At 36.5% G+C, this 13,912-nt stretch overlaps 1 protein-coding gene across 1 annotated transcript in view; it reads left to right on the top strand.

The window, feature by feature from the left end:
- The window catches only part of LOC143040768 (ankyrin repeat and SAM domain-containing protein 6-like), a 696,708-nt gene extending 684,680 nt beyond the window's left edge, over nucleotides 1-12,028 (top strand). The window contains exon 10 of the mRNA XM_076212184.1: nucleotides 10,487-12,028. Coding sequence (XP_076068299.1) covers nucleotides 10,487-10,929 — 443 coding nt within the window. The 3' untranslated portion in view covers nucleotides 10,930-12,028. The remainder of the gene's footprint in view (nucleotides 1-10,486) is intronic.
- The last annotated feature ends 1,884 nt before the right edge of the window (nucleotides 12,029-13,912 follow it).

Raw genomic sequence — 13,912 nt, 5'->3', positions numbered from 1 at the left:
GTGCCTTACCTGCTTTCATCATCCTAACAACTGCCTTCACCTCATCCTTCCTTATTTCTCCTCCATTCTCCTCATTCATCACTCTCATTTTCTTCGCACTTCCCACTGCAGCAATCTTTCCTTCCCTATCCTCCTTCACATTTAGCAACTCCCTAAAATATTCTGCCCATCTTTCCCTTACTGCCTTCTCTTCCATTATCATCTCTCCATCTGCACCTTTTACCTTTTCTTCTCTACTTGATTCGCCTCCTCTTCCTCTCTTAATTTCTTTCCAAAACATCTTTTTATTACTTTCAAAATTTTCTGTCAAACTCTTACCCCATTTCACATCTGCTCTCCTCTTTGCAACCTTTACCTTTTGCTTTACGTCTCTTTTCTTTTCTTTGTACCTCTCATATGACTCCCTCGTCCTATTTTGTAACCAATCTGTGAATGCTCGCTTCTTCTCTTCTACAACCTTTTTTGTTTCCTCATCCCACCATTCACTACCCTTTCTTCTATTTCCCCCTGTCCTTCTTGTTCCACACACCATCCTTGCACACTTTATGACTCCCTCCTTGAACCATCCCCATTCCTCCTCCACACCCAGCTCTACTCTACCCTTACTCCCTCCCAATCCTTCTTCAGCTTCTTTCCGTACTCCTTCTCCTTTTCCTTCTCATTCAAAGAGTTCACTCTAAGAACCTCCCTACCTTTTGTCCCTTTCCTCTTCCTCCATCTATCCTCCACTCTCAACTTACCTTCCACCAAAAAATGATCTGATATTCCCCCACCCTCTCCCCTTAGCACATGTACATCCTTAACTCTTCCTATCATAATCCTATTTACCACTACATAATCCATTAGCGCTCTATCTACCACCCTTCCCTCCACCACCCTCTCCCATGTGTACTTATGCTTGACTTTCTTCCAAAACACTGTATTTGCCATCATCAACTCTCTTTCTAGACACATTTCCACCATCAACTCTCCACTACGATTCTTTCCTGGAACTCCACATTTCCCAACCACTCCATCGATTGGACCATTTCCCACCCTAGCATTAAGGTCTCCCAGTACTATTACATTCATATTTCTTCCCAAATCCACTATGCACTCATTTAGGTATATCCAAAAGGCCTCCCTTTCTTCTACACTCTTCTCACTACCAGGCCCATATGCACTTACAAAGACCCACATCTCCTTCCCCAGTTTCACCTTCATCCACATTATCCATGAGGAAACCTCCTTCCACTCCACTACCCGTTTACCTATCTCTTCACTTACTAGAATAGCCACCCCTTCCCTCCCTCGCCCTCTCTTCACTCCTGATAACCTCCCACTTACACTCCCAAACTTACACTCACCCTTCCCTTTCAACTTAGTTTCACTCAAAGCCAACACATCCATCTTTCTTCTCACAAACATACTACCTATCTCTTCCCTTTTACTCTCATCTGTACCACATCCACGCACATTAAAAGACCCAAACCTTAGGGTGCTGGTCCGAGGCTTTCCAGCCCCTCTTATGCCTTCTTTTTTTCCTTTAGGAATTTCCCCTGTGGGGCTACAAGGAGAAGGATGCCTAGTCCCAATCCCCGTCCCTTTCTTCTCGCCTCTTACGATCCAAGTGGGAATACTTGGTGGCAGTATTCTTTTCCCCCACCACAGGGAATTCCCCCATCACAGAAAAGGAATACTCAGAGAAATGGTACAGGACAGCAACAAGGGGTTGGAGGACAGCATAACGGAGGGACAGTCGTAGTATATAAACTATATAAATCTATATAAACTATATAAATCATTAGTTTGTCCACATTTGGAATTAAAGATATTTGGAATTAAAGACATTGATAGATTGGAAAAAGTACAACAGAAAGCCACAAAACTGATTCCAAATATCAAAAATAAATTATACAAAAATTAACTAATACATATGAATCTGTTTTCCCTAAAAAACTGTAGACTCAAGAGGTAACATGATACAGGTTTTTAAGATTCTAAAGGGAATTAACATCAAAAGTGATAAAATTTTCACACTGAATGAGAATCTGACATAAAATAATGGTCTCAAACTGTCAGGAATTATATTTAATTTGGAAGTGGGAAGAAACAACTTTGCCAACTGTGTAGTTAATGAATGGAATAAACTTCCTGCAGAGGCAGTACAATGTAGCTCAGTTTGAAGCTTTAAGATTCATTTAGATAAACACCTAAACAAGATGCTGTAATGCCTGCCATTTATTTTATATTATTTGTGTGTTTTTATTTGTCTATTTATTATCATTTCCATGATTATCATTTATTATTAATCTTGTCTATTCATTATTAACTATTTACATGATTGTTTATTATTTAACTTTACCTATCTATTTATTTACTTATTATTTATATTATTATAATTTCTATTTACTTGTTTATTTATCATATTTTTTTTTTATTTTTTTCATCTGACCTAGTTATGGACCAAAAGGTCTCCTTTCAGCATGCTCCTCTTTTTTAATCCTTTATAATCTGTCTGGAGAACTGTATTTCTTTACATCCTTTGGACATGTAGTCTTTTTTATTTTATTTGTTCTCATGGCCTCTTAAAGTTCTTAAAAAAAAAATATATATATATATATATATAATGTATATATAATGTATATATATATATATATATATATATATATATATATATATATATGTATATATATACCAAAAGGTCTCTTTTATCAATGTAGTCTACCCACTTTAGCAACCTGAATACTGTAATCATATCACCTCTTTATATTCTTTGCATTTAGTCTCTTTATATGGTTTATCTGTCAGGCTGGGAATCAATTTGGTTGCTGCTCTTTGTAATCTCTTGTTCTTTATACTCTTCATTGTGTGTTGGGACCATACCACTGACACATGTTCTAGTTGTGAACAGATCAGAGTTTCTGTGATATTTTTCATCATCTCTTCATCCATATACCGTATTTTCCGGCGTATAGTGCGCGACTTTTTTCCGTTGGAAGGGCCTAAAAATGGGGGGTGCGCGTTATCCGGTGGTGGGCATTATCTACGGCTACGATAAAAATTCTGCGGCTGTGTGTGTAATTTTTTTCACAACGTGACGATGTTAGCCGTCACAAAGTCGGGACGGCACACTTCTCCGTGACGTTCCATGAGAACAAGAAGAATAGCCATGGTGACATGAAAGAATACGCCAGCATGGGCTACCGTATATAAATATTTGGTATATGTAGGTATCTATCGAATCTTATTTTTCATGTTTAGATAGGCCTAAACACCATGAAACATGATCAATATTCATGATATTTGCCCACGTTCACAGCATCCTAGTTTGAATTTTTATGTTGGCTTTGTTGCTTCACGTTAGGTATGGTACAAATTCCGTTGCGGCCGTTCATAAACTCGTGTCAAACACCTGACTACAACACCCTCTTTCGGGAGTTATATTAACTAAATGTCACCTCGATGAGAGACTGTCCTATTTCACCACTGTCATTGCAGGTTCAAAGCTAAAACGAAACAGTCTGTAGTTTGTTTCAGTATTAAATAAAAAATGGTAAAGATGAATTATTTCCTCAAGATATAAAATGAACATTTTCTGTAAAAATTCCGAAATTTTTCTGTATATTTTACTTCCAATAAACTTTTTTAGATCATATTTCCTACAAACTATTTAAGCTACAAAGTAATAAGGGACCAACGCACAACATGAGTCATATACTGGTACATGTAGTTCCGACTTTTTCTTAGTTGTGTCCTGATTGATGTCTAAACTGACAATTTAGTGACAAATCAACAGATTTCCCAGCGGTGGCTCTAGCCAATGAAAAATACTTCTCCATGTAACCTCGTTCACATGATATAAATACCGAGGTAAAACTGCGTTATAGACAAATGCGATCGGGCATGCACGTTATACGTCGGTGCGCGCTATCTGTGTACTGAGATAACGAAGTGCATGGGTGCGCATTATAACCCGATGCTCATTTTAAGCCGGAAAATACGGTAGTGAAAAACCACTTTAATCTTTTCCAGCAGTCTATATATCTCTCATAATCCAGCTGATATGTTTCTCAAGTGACAGGTTATCTTTTCTCAAGACTCCAGGATCTTTCTCATCTTTTGCTTTTGTAATGGATTTGATTCCTAGGGAGTGGTTTAAAGGAATAGTCTTTAATAGCTGTTGCCCATTTTCAGTACTATGCATTTCTTGGTATTGAAATTCCTTATCAATTTTTGGCTCAATCTGAAAATAGTGGCTAGATTTTTGTGCAGTAGTCAACAGTCCTCCTCATTTTTCACACTTCTCATAATTTTAGCATCATCTGCACACATGTTGGTATAGCTTGTACCTTCTATCATATCACTGATATAGAATGTTGTGAAACTGTCTGGTCACTGGTGTCCATCCAAACATTTTATCCTTTATAACTGTCATCATGTAACTTCCTTTTAAAAAAATATTTCATCCATTTGCATAGTTTGCCCTTTAGTCTTTCAATGTGCTCCAGTTCTACATATGAGGTACTTTATCAAAAGCCTTCTTATGATCAAGGTACAAAGAGTATGTATGTGATTCACCATGGTCTTAGATCATGTATTTACCTAGTTGTATTTTACGGGACTGGAGCTATGTTTATGTTGACCCATTCTTGTATCTCTCTACATCTAGTTTGCTTTTGAATTTGTGTATATTTCTGGCATTAACTGTTTCACTGTTCAATTTGTTCCAGACGTCAATTACCCTGTGTGGGAAACTGTTCTTTTTCAGGTCTCTTCTGTAACTGTCTTTCTTTAGTTTCTTTGTGTGTCCTCTTGTTTCTCTTGTCCCATTTTAATAGGTCATCTCTATCAAGAACTTCCATTCCTTTCATAATTCTAAAGATGGTCAACAAATCGTCTCTCTCCCTTCTCTGCTCTAGTGTTATCAGTTGTAATTTCTCCAATCTTTGTTCATATGTCAAATTTGATAGTGTAGATGCCGTCTTGGTTGCCGCTCTCTGGATTCTTTCTAATTTCTTTGTGTTCTTCTTTGTGCTTGGTGCCCACAATGATATAGCATATTCTAGTTTTGGTTTTATCAATGCAACAATTAATTTCTTAACCATCTCTTCATCCATGTAGTCGAAAGCCACTTTCATAGATCTTAACAGATTGTAAGTCTCTCCAAATATCTTGTTTACATGTTTGTCAGGAGTAAAGTCACTTGAGATGATTACTCCTAGGTCCCTCTCCGAGTTAACTTTTTTGACTTCTTTTTCTCCAATCATATAGTTTCCTGAGACTCTATTTTTGCCTTTTCCGAACTCCATTATGCTACATTTCTTGATGATGAAATTCATTTCGTGTTTCTGACTCCATTCCCATACTCTTTGTAAGTCACCTAGTAACAATCTGCAATCTTCTTCTGTTTTCACTCTCTTGAGCAATTTAGCATCATCGGCAAAGAAGTTCATGTAACAATTCACTCCTTTGTCCATATAATTTATGTACACTCACTATCCGAGTTACGACCTAGATCGGTTGCGACCAATCGGTCATAAGTCAAAACGGTCGTAACTCGGACTGTATACATTTGAGGTGTATACTCAAGGACATATGATGCAGAGCATAAATCCAGCTCAAATGTTTCGTTTGTGGCCTCATTGTAGAACATTCTCAGTGTATGCAAAATATCCAATACTCTTTGATTGTTATACTAAATAATAAATTAATAATAATAAATTGATAGGATAGGGTAAAGAAAGAAAATATATTACACAGGATTCTTATTAGAGACCGAAAATACAAATTAACACAAAGATACAAAATATAAAAAATATAAAATATGCATGTAAAAAAAAAAAAATTAAAATCCACTTTTTAGTTGCACGTCATCTACACTTTCTTCATGCGTATGGTTGAGGGAAAGATCAGGCAGTAGGTCTGGTGAGGCACCATGGGGGATCCGTTGGTATCCGCTGGTCGAGGCATAATTAATAAATAGAGGTTGAAGTAATAAAGGCTTAATAACATTTAAAATAATTCCCTCAAATGTACATGAAAACAAGTACAAGATTCGCTTCTATGCACTGGGCTCAATCGTCGCCTCCCATGTGAAAACGTTCGGTCTCTCTTTGTAAGAAAAGAACGATAATCATAGCATAACGTCATTTTATCAAATAAATATTTTATGCATGGAATAGTACAGTGAGATATAATGTCTTATTGAATATAAGATATTATACTTCAGAACTCCAGGAATATCATAGACTTGGGTTAAAGCTATTTGTATCCATGTTCGTACACTACAGCTTTTGACTTTCGACCAATAGAGAACTCGAACCAGAATGAAAAGTACAAATGCAGGACTACTGTAAACCGACTCTCTGTCTTGGTAAACCGATCTGGCAAAACTGCCCTTTCTGACCATTCCCACCTGCCCTGATTATCGGTGGGAACTGGGAATCTAAATACGGTATAATATAAATTCCAGTAAAATTATGGTATATGGTAGACATCGTATGGTAGATGGTAGACACACACTAAATTATGGTAGAAATACCATAATTATGGCAGACAGCACAACCTTGGTGAGATGCTGTGCTGTGCTACCGTAACTGTCGTACGGGATGCTGGATGCCACGTGCAAACGTACAGTAAACCAGTAAACTCATAATATGTGCATGTAGGCATCTGCTGAATGTGGTCGTAAATACGGGTGGGCGTAAGTCGCACAGGTCGTAACTCGGATAGTGAGTGTATATGGCAAACATTAAGGGAGCTAAAACAGAGCCTTGGGACACCACTTTTTACTTCTTCCCATTTCGAGTTTTTATCCCTAAGAACCACTCTCATCTTCCTTCCAATTAAAAAGTCCTTCATCCATTCCAACAGCCTGCCTTGAATTCCTCCTATTTTTTTCAATTTTGTTTATCAATTCTAAATGTGGTACCTTGTCAAAAGCCTGTTGCAAATCCAGGAAGGCACAGTCCGTCCAACCATCTCTTATTAGGTTTGTGGTGCACGATCTTCCACTTCTAAAACCAAATTGTTTGGGATTTATTATATTGTTCTTCTCCAAATGTTTGATCCATCTGCTTCTAATTATCTTTTTGCATATTTTAGCTACTGTACTTGTGAGGGACACTGGTCTAAAGTTTGTAGGTTCTTCCCTGTTTCCTCCTTTGTGTATTGGCATTATGTTTGCATTTTTCCAATCATGTGGTACTTTTCCCTCTTTTAATGAGAAATCTATTATCTTGTGTATTTTATCTGTCAGTTCGTCTATGCACTCTTTTAATATCCAATTTGCGATTTCATCCAGTCCATGCGACTTTCTGACATCTAGGCTTTTTATTTGTTCTCTTATTTCCTTCTGTGTTATTGTTATTTCCTTCATAATGGGTGAACTTTCTAACTGATCATTCTCCCAGGGTTGAGAGTTCTCAAGTGTAAATACAGATTTGAAATGTCTGATCATAACATCTGCCATCTCTGTATCATCTGTGTATTCCTTGTCCCCTTCACGTAGTTTTACTATGTCATGCTTGTCCTTTATTTTGTCATTTACATATCTGTAAAAAAGTTTCGGTTGATCCTTACATTTGTCTATAATATCCCTTTCATATTCCCTTTTTTCCTTCATGTGTATGTTTACATATTCATTTCTAAGTACTTTGTATGTTTGCCATTTGGATGTTTGTCTATTTTTCTTCCATTTTTTCCAGGCTTTATCTTTCCTAGCTTTAGCCTCACTACATCTTTTGCTGAACCAACATTTTATATATTTCTCATTATGCTTCTTTATTGGTACATATTTGTTTACTCCCTCATTGTACTTCTCTTTAAACATGTTCCACTTGTCATCCGTCTTTGTTTCGTCATTAGTGAACCCATCCCAATTTGCATGTTGGAAAAATTTCCTTAGTTTTTCAAAGTCCATTTTGTTGTACATAAATCTTCCTTCTCTATGTTTATCATTTCTGTGTATATTATAATGGTCTTTTAATTCAAAGTCTATTAGTATGTGGTCACTTTTTCCAATAGGTGTTTTGTACTTCATTTTGTTTATAATTTCTGGTTCTGATGTTAATATTAGGTCTAGTTTTGATGGTTCTTCATTATTTCTATATCTTATGTTTTCCTTAATCCATTGTGTTAGTGTGTACTCGATAGTCGTATCCAGTATGGTGTTGCTCCAAAGTTCCTTTCCTCCTTTGACTGTCATTTCTTCCCAAATTAATTCTTTTGCATTAAAATCGCCCATGATTACTAAGTTTCCACCTTCTTTTAGCAACTCATTAAGCACCTCCATTGTTTCTTCCAATAAGTTGGAATGATCACCATCTGACCATGCATGGGTCTTTGGTGGTACATACACTACTACAAACTTTCTGTGTTGGACTCATGATTGACAGCTATTGCCCTCCTGGGTGTGAACTTTGAGGTCATATATGGCCTGATCAATGGGGAATGATATGACCTCACACACACCCAACTCTTTGCCCACCAGAGTTGGAGTGCCAGCTTGCAGTGCAGTAATGCTGAATTTTTTTCATATTATGTGGTAAAGGAACCTGTATAGAACAATGTGTATCCAGTTTAGGATTATAACAACAATTACCCACCCCATCCTACCTTTGACACCTTCGTGTGGCAACATGGGGAGAAAGTGCTGCCACACGTCATAGAATCTCAAGCACCTCATACAAGTATTGGTCCCCTGTACCCTACTTCTGGTGCTTCAGATTATATGTATTACTTCCTGTTGCTCAAACTAATGTGTAATTGCCCACTCCATCCTGAGGTACAGGGAAATTTTGTAATTAATTAATATGTATCCAAAGTTGCTTTGTAGCATTCACAATAACAACATATTGATATTGTTGATGGCCTCCTATCTTCTATCCCATGGTACTCGACATTTATGCTTACCTTGGAATGGACCCCCCATTTATTGTCCTACACTTGCTGCCACAGCAGTAGAATAATGTAGTATATCACTAAGGGTACTACAATGATCTGGTACTCATACTTTTTTGGTACCTTTTAGTAATATTTTGTTGTTCCTGATGCATAATGCAATGTTCTTTTATTGTGATGGTGCTCAAGTTTTGGTCTCAATATCCTTTGTTACAAACATCTTAGTAGTATTAGCAAATCTAAAATAATGTTTATGTGTGATATGTGTACTGATTGATATTACTCATGACTGTCTATGGTCCCCTTAACCCCTATCTATGTTGTCTGTGTAATAGTGTAATGAGGACCACAATGGAAATAAGCTCGCATGCTTTTTTGTGTTATCCTTGGCAATTATAATTGTTATTTCGAACTTTGTGTCCTTTTCATTATCTGCATTTCATGTATTTGATTCATTGCCAAATAAACTACTACTCATCATCATCATCATCATCATCATCATCATCATCATCATCAATTCAAATTGATGTTATAATCCTAAAAAGTGATACTCATTGTACTATACAGCTTCCTTTACTATATGCAAAATATCAAAGAACTTATTTCAAATAGCACAGATGTGAAATAAGAGAGAGGCATATACTAAGGTTGATTTGGCAGAATGACTAGTAGTGAATCCCGATGTATGCCACACCCTGAACGGACTACTTGGAGCACACAGACTTTAGTGTCCCACTTCCTCTGATAATCAATCTGGAGGGAATTGTCTTGTGATTAAACCTGTTAACAATTTATCATATTTAAAGTGACTTTAGTTCAAGTTCATATTTTTTGTTATATGTACCAGAGATTATGTATGATTCATTTACAGTTCTTTTTAATAAATCTTTAACTTATGCCTTTCAGTGTGATGGTTATGATTGGCTTTGTGGTGGAAACGACCATTGGTTGACTGCTGTTTTTGTACTGTATTTGTGTTTAGAAATCCTGGTTTTAATTTCTTTACCTGACTAGCCTATGTAGAAAATATCACATTTACACTAGGAACCTTGTATACTACACTTGAATTGCTGGGGAGACTGTTCTTGATGAGGGTTTTTTAACTGTGGTCATATTTGGGAATAACGTTAAGGAAATTTTCATGGTAAGGTAGTACAAGAGTTCTTGTTTTTTCTGAATGATAATCTGGCATTGGATAAAAACATTGTTGGTATATTTAATTTTTAATTTTTTTTTAACAAAGTTCTTGATGTTGGTCAGTTCTTTCAAAAACTCAAGCTCTGAAATCCTATAAGGTCTAAGGTACATAGAAATGAAGAATGATTTTTCAACATTAATATGATGATTGGAATAGTGGTGAATATATGACAAAATGGTAATTTTTCTGTATACCTTAGTTTTAGTATCATTATTGGCCCTAAGAATTTCTGATAGATATATATACAGATGTACATATAGATATCTGAAAATGTTTCTTAGTGGTTTGCATTTGCATTGTACTGTAGTCTATTGTGTTATTGGATAAGTGAGATTTATCTTAGAATTACTTAGTATTCTGTGTATAATACAAATTAATAACACATGATCATACTACATTTTTCAGATGAGTCGAAGTGCATGGAATGCATCCCACAGCTGAGTAGGGGAGAGATAAAAAACTGTTCAACTTTAGAGCAAGATCTGCTTGTATTATCGATGGACAGTTATGCATCAAATAGTTCATCACTGAAAATGAGTTCATCATCGAAGTCATCACATACAACAGTAACCTTGACACCAGCAATACAAGATAAATGTGATACAGATCCATTGCAGCTGCAGACACCTGAATTAAATTTGAGCTTGAGGTCTTGTGAACTTACCCAAGTTCTTCATAGGCTCAATCTTCAAGAATACCTGGAACTCTTTCATGCACAAGATGTTGACCTTGAGGCATTTCTAGAATTATCAAATGATGATTTACATGACCTTGGCATTGATGCTACAAATTCAAGGGAAATCATTCTGAAGGCAATCACTACTTTGAAAAATAAGATGAAAACCTAATTTTCAGTAGCAATATTTTGTGTGTATTTACCTAGGTAATTGTAGTATACAGGAAAAAAGCAACACACTGGTGAGCTTTGGAACCATAAGCATCTCTTCATTTGTGCTCTGTAGAAGATTAATATTCTTATTAGTACAATGAAAGAAGTAGGCCTGGTTGGTATTGAATGGGAGGGGGAGCAATTATGGTTGTCCATAATGAATTCTCTGCAGTGCTTGTTTGACTAAGAGAAAATGCAGGAAAATAATGATAATTTTGAATCCAAAGTCGACTCTGTAGCAGAAACATCTAGGGACACCACGCCAAAATTCTATGTAATCATACCAATCGAAATGTCAGCTAGACATCATATATATAATGAAGAATCATTTTCAGGCTTTGGTAACTACGAGAGAAGAAATTTGAGTCGAAGCTTAGACATGGAAAGGAAAATGAGTACATACATATACCAAAGGCTTTTTCCCCCTTACAAGGGAGGAAGTCAAAAAAAAAAGGCACAAAAACCACTCCCACCCATTCCATCCCCATCACACTCCACCCCTTCCCTCCCTCTTATTTTGGCACCTCCTGGATGACAGGTCATCCCTGCATCTTGTCCACTGCCCTGGGTCATAAGCAGTGTCACAAGACACAGCACATCCACAGCAAGGCAGCTTCATCAAATCAGCGACCCTCCTCTCCGTCCCCTCATGCAGAAAAGAAGATGGGGAGAAATCCCTTTGGGCTGCGTCAAATTTTTCTCACACATACTCCTTCTCCCCCCACCCTCCACCCATTCCACCTCATGGATCACATCATCCACACACGCACACACACATGTCGGTCGGAGTGGCAGCGAAGTCTGGACTCCGGTGATTTCTTCAAGTTTTGAGGATCACAATGACAAGGAAGTACCTGTTTGTATTAATAGGGAAGGGGAAAGCTCGTGGTGTAGTGGGAAGGTGAAGAAAAAGGAGAAGGGAAGGGATTACTGAGGAAAATGGAAGGAAATGAGGAAGGGGAAGATAGAGCCCAGGAACTCAGATGATATGTAAACAAGGGACGGCCTAACGATAATGGTGAAGTCGATGTGATTAGTAAAAATGTAAAAATTAGAAATATAGATAAGAGTAGCACAATGGAAGGTGAAGATAACTATTTCCATGGATTCAATGAGGGAGGAAATGACAACCTCCCCCGACTAGTAAATTTAGAGGAAAAACTAAAAGAAATGAATGAAAATTGGGAAGCTAAGTTTAACCAAATAAAGTCAACTACTCAAAGAGTTGATAAGCTGGAAGAACTAAAGAAGGAGAATCAAAAGCTAACTAAAGAAATAGTAGAATTAAAAAGACAGATAAGAGAAGTAAAGGAAGAGAATGAGGAATTGAACAGGAGCAATATAGTTAAGAGTCCATAGCAAAAGTAGTTGGAAAAAAGTACAAGAGAACAATAAAATTTAATTTAGAGGTATAATGGAACAGCAGATGAAAGAACAAACTAGAGACACAGTTATTAAAGTGATGAGGGAGAAGGAGAATATAGCAAAAGATTTAGCAGATAAAAAGAAATGTATAATTATATTAGGGATGGCAGAAAAGTATAATCTAAAGAGGACTACAAGAATAAAGGAGGAAAAGGAAAAAGTAAATAATGTATTAGAAGTAGTTCAAGAAGATGAACCAGAAATAGGGAAACAAGTAGAAGAAATGTATAGGCTCGGGAAATACAATACAGATAAGACCAGACCAATTAAGGTTAAATTCAGGTCACAAACGACAGCAGAGAATATCTTAGCAAAAACAGGGAAACTAGCAGACAGTGAGCAATATAAAACGGTATAGATAAAAAGAGAAATTAGTAAAGAGGAAAGAGAGGATGAGAAAACAAAAAGACTAGAAACTGAGGAAAAAACTAGAAAAGAACAGAGTCAGAAAAAGAGAAATTCTATTGGAGAGTAGTGAATACGAAAGTGAGGAAAAGGATCACAGCAGAGGAAAGCAGAAGGGAAACAGAAAACACAATGGAAGTAGCAGAAAATTAAAAGTGTCTTATACAAATATAGATGGCTTAATAACAGGCATGAACGAACTGAATGATTACCTGATGGAAAAAGAACCGGACATAATGGGAATTGTAGAGACAAAGTTTAAAGGTCCACTACCACCCAACAGTGTAGGACATGGTGCATATAATTGTTGGATTAGAAACAAGGGGGTGGAGTTATGTTCCTGACTAAGAAGGATATAAATGTGAGGAATGTCACATATGGAAAGAATAGAGTAGAGATGATTATGATGGAAGTAGTAAATTATGTGCCTCCTAAAACGGCCTTGTGGGAAGAGAGAGAACACAAAAGTATGTTAGAAGCCACAAGGATAACACTAAATAAGATAATGGAAGATGGAGGAAGAATAGTTATAATGGGTGACTTTAATTGTAAAGAAATCTGCTGGGAAGAGATGACAGTAAAGGGTGGAGACGACCTATGGGGAAATGTACTACTTGATATGATTATAGAACATACAATGATGCAATGGATTGAAGAGAATACTAGGTATAGAAATGAGGAAGGACCATCGAGACTGGACCTAATAATCACATCAGAACCTGAAATAGTGGACAAGATTGAATATAAGACACAAATAAGTAAAAGTGACAACATATTGGTTGAACTGGAACTAAATGAGGAAAAATATATGAAAAAAATGAAAGGGAAGATTGATGTATGAAAAAACAAACTTTGATAAAATAAGAGAATTCTTTCAAAAAGCAGACTGGGAAAGAATACACAAGGAGGAAACAACAGCAGAAGAGAAATGGAATATTTTGACAAAAATTTATAAAGAAGGAGTGGGAAAGTATGTCCGAAGACAAAAGCAAGAAAAAGAATATGTAAAGTGTTGGTACAACAAAAGATGTAGGGAGTTAAAAGACAAAAGAGATAAAGCTTGGATAAAATGGAAAAAAGACAAAAGACCTGAAAATGGAAAATATATACAA

This window comes from Oratosquilla oratoria, chromosome 29 (assembly GCF_046742065.1).
Source record: "Oratosquilla oratoria isolate Oo_2021 chromosome 29, ASM4674206v1, whole genome shotgun sequence".
In the NCBI taxonomy this organism is placed as follows: Eukaryota; Metazoa; Arthropoda; class Malacostraca; order Stomatopoda; family Squillidae; genus Oratosquilla; species Oratosquilla oratoria.
The sequence above is the reverse complement of the archived record's forward strand: the minus strand, read 5'-3'. Positions and strand labels throughout refer to the sequence as shown.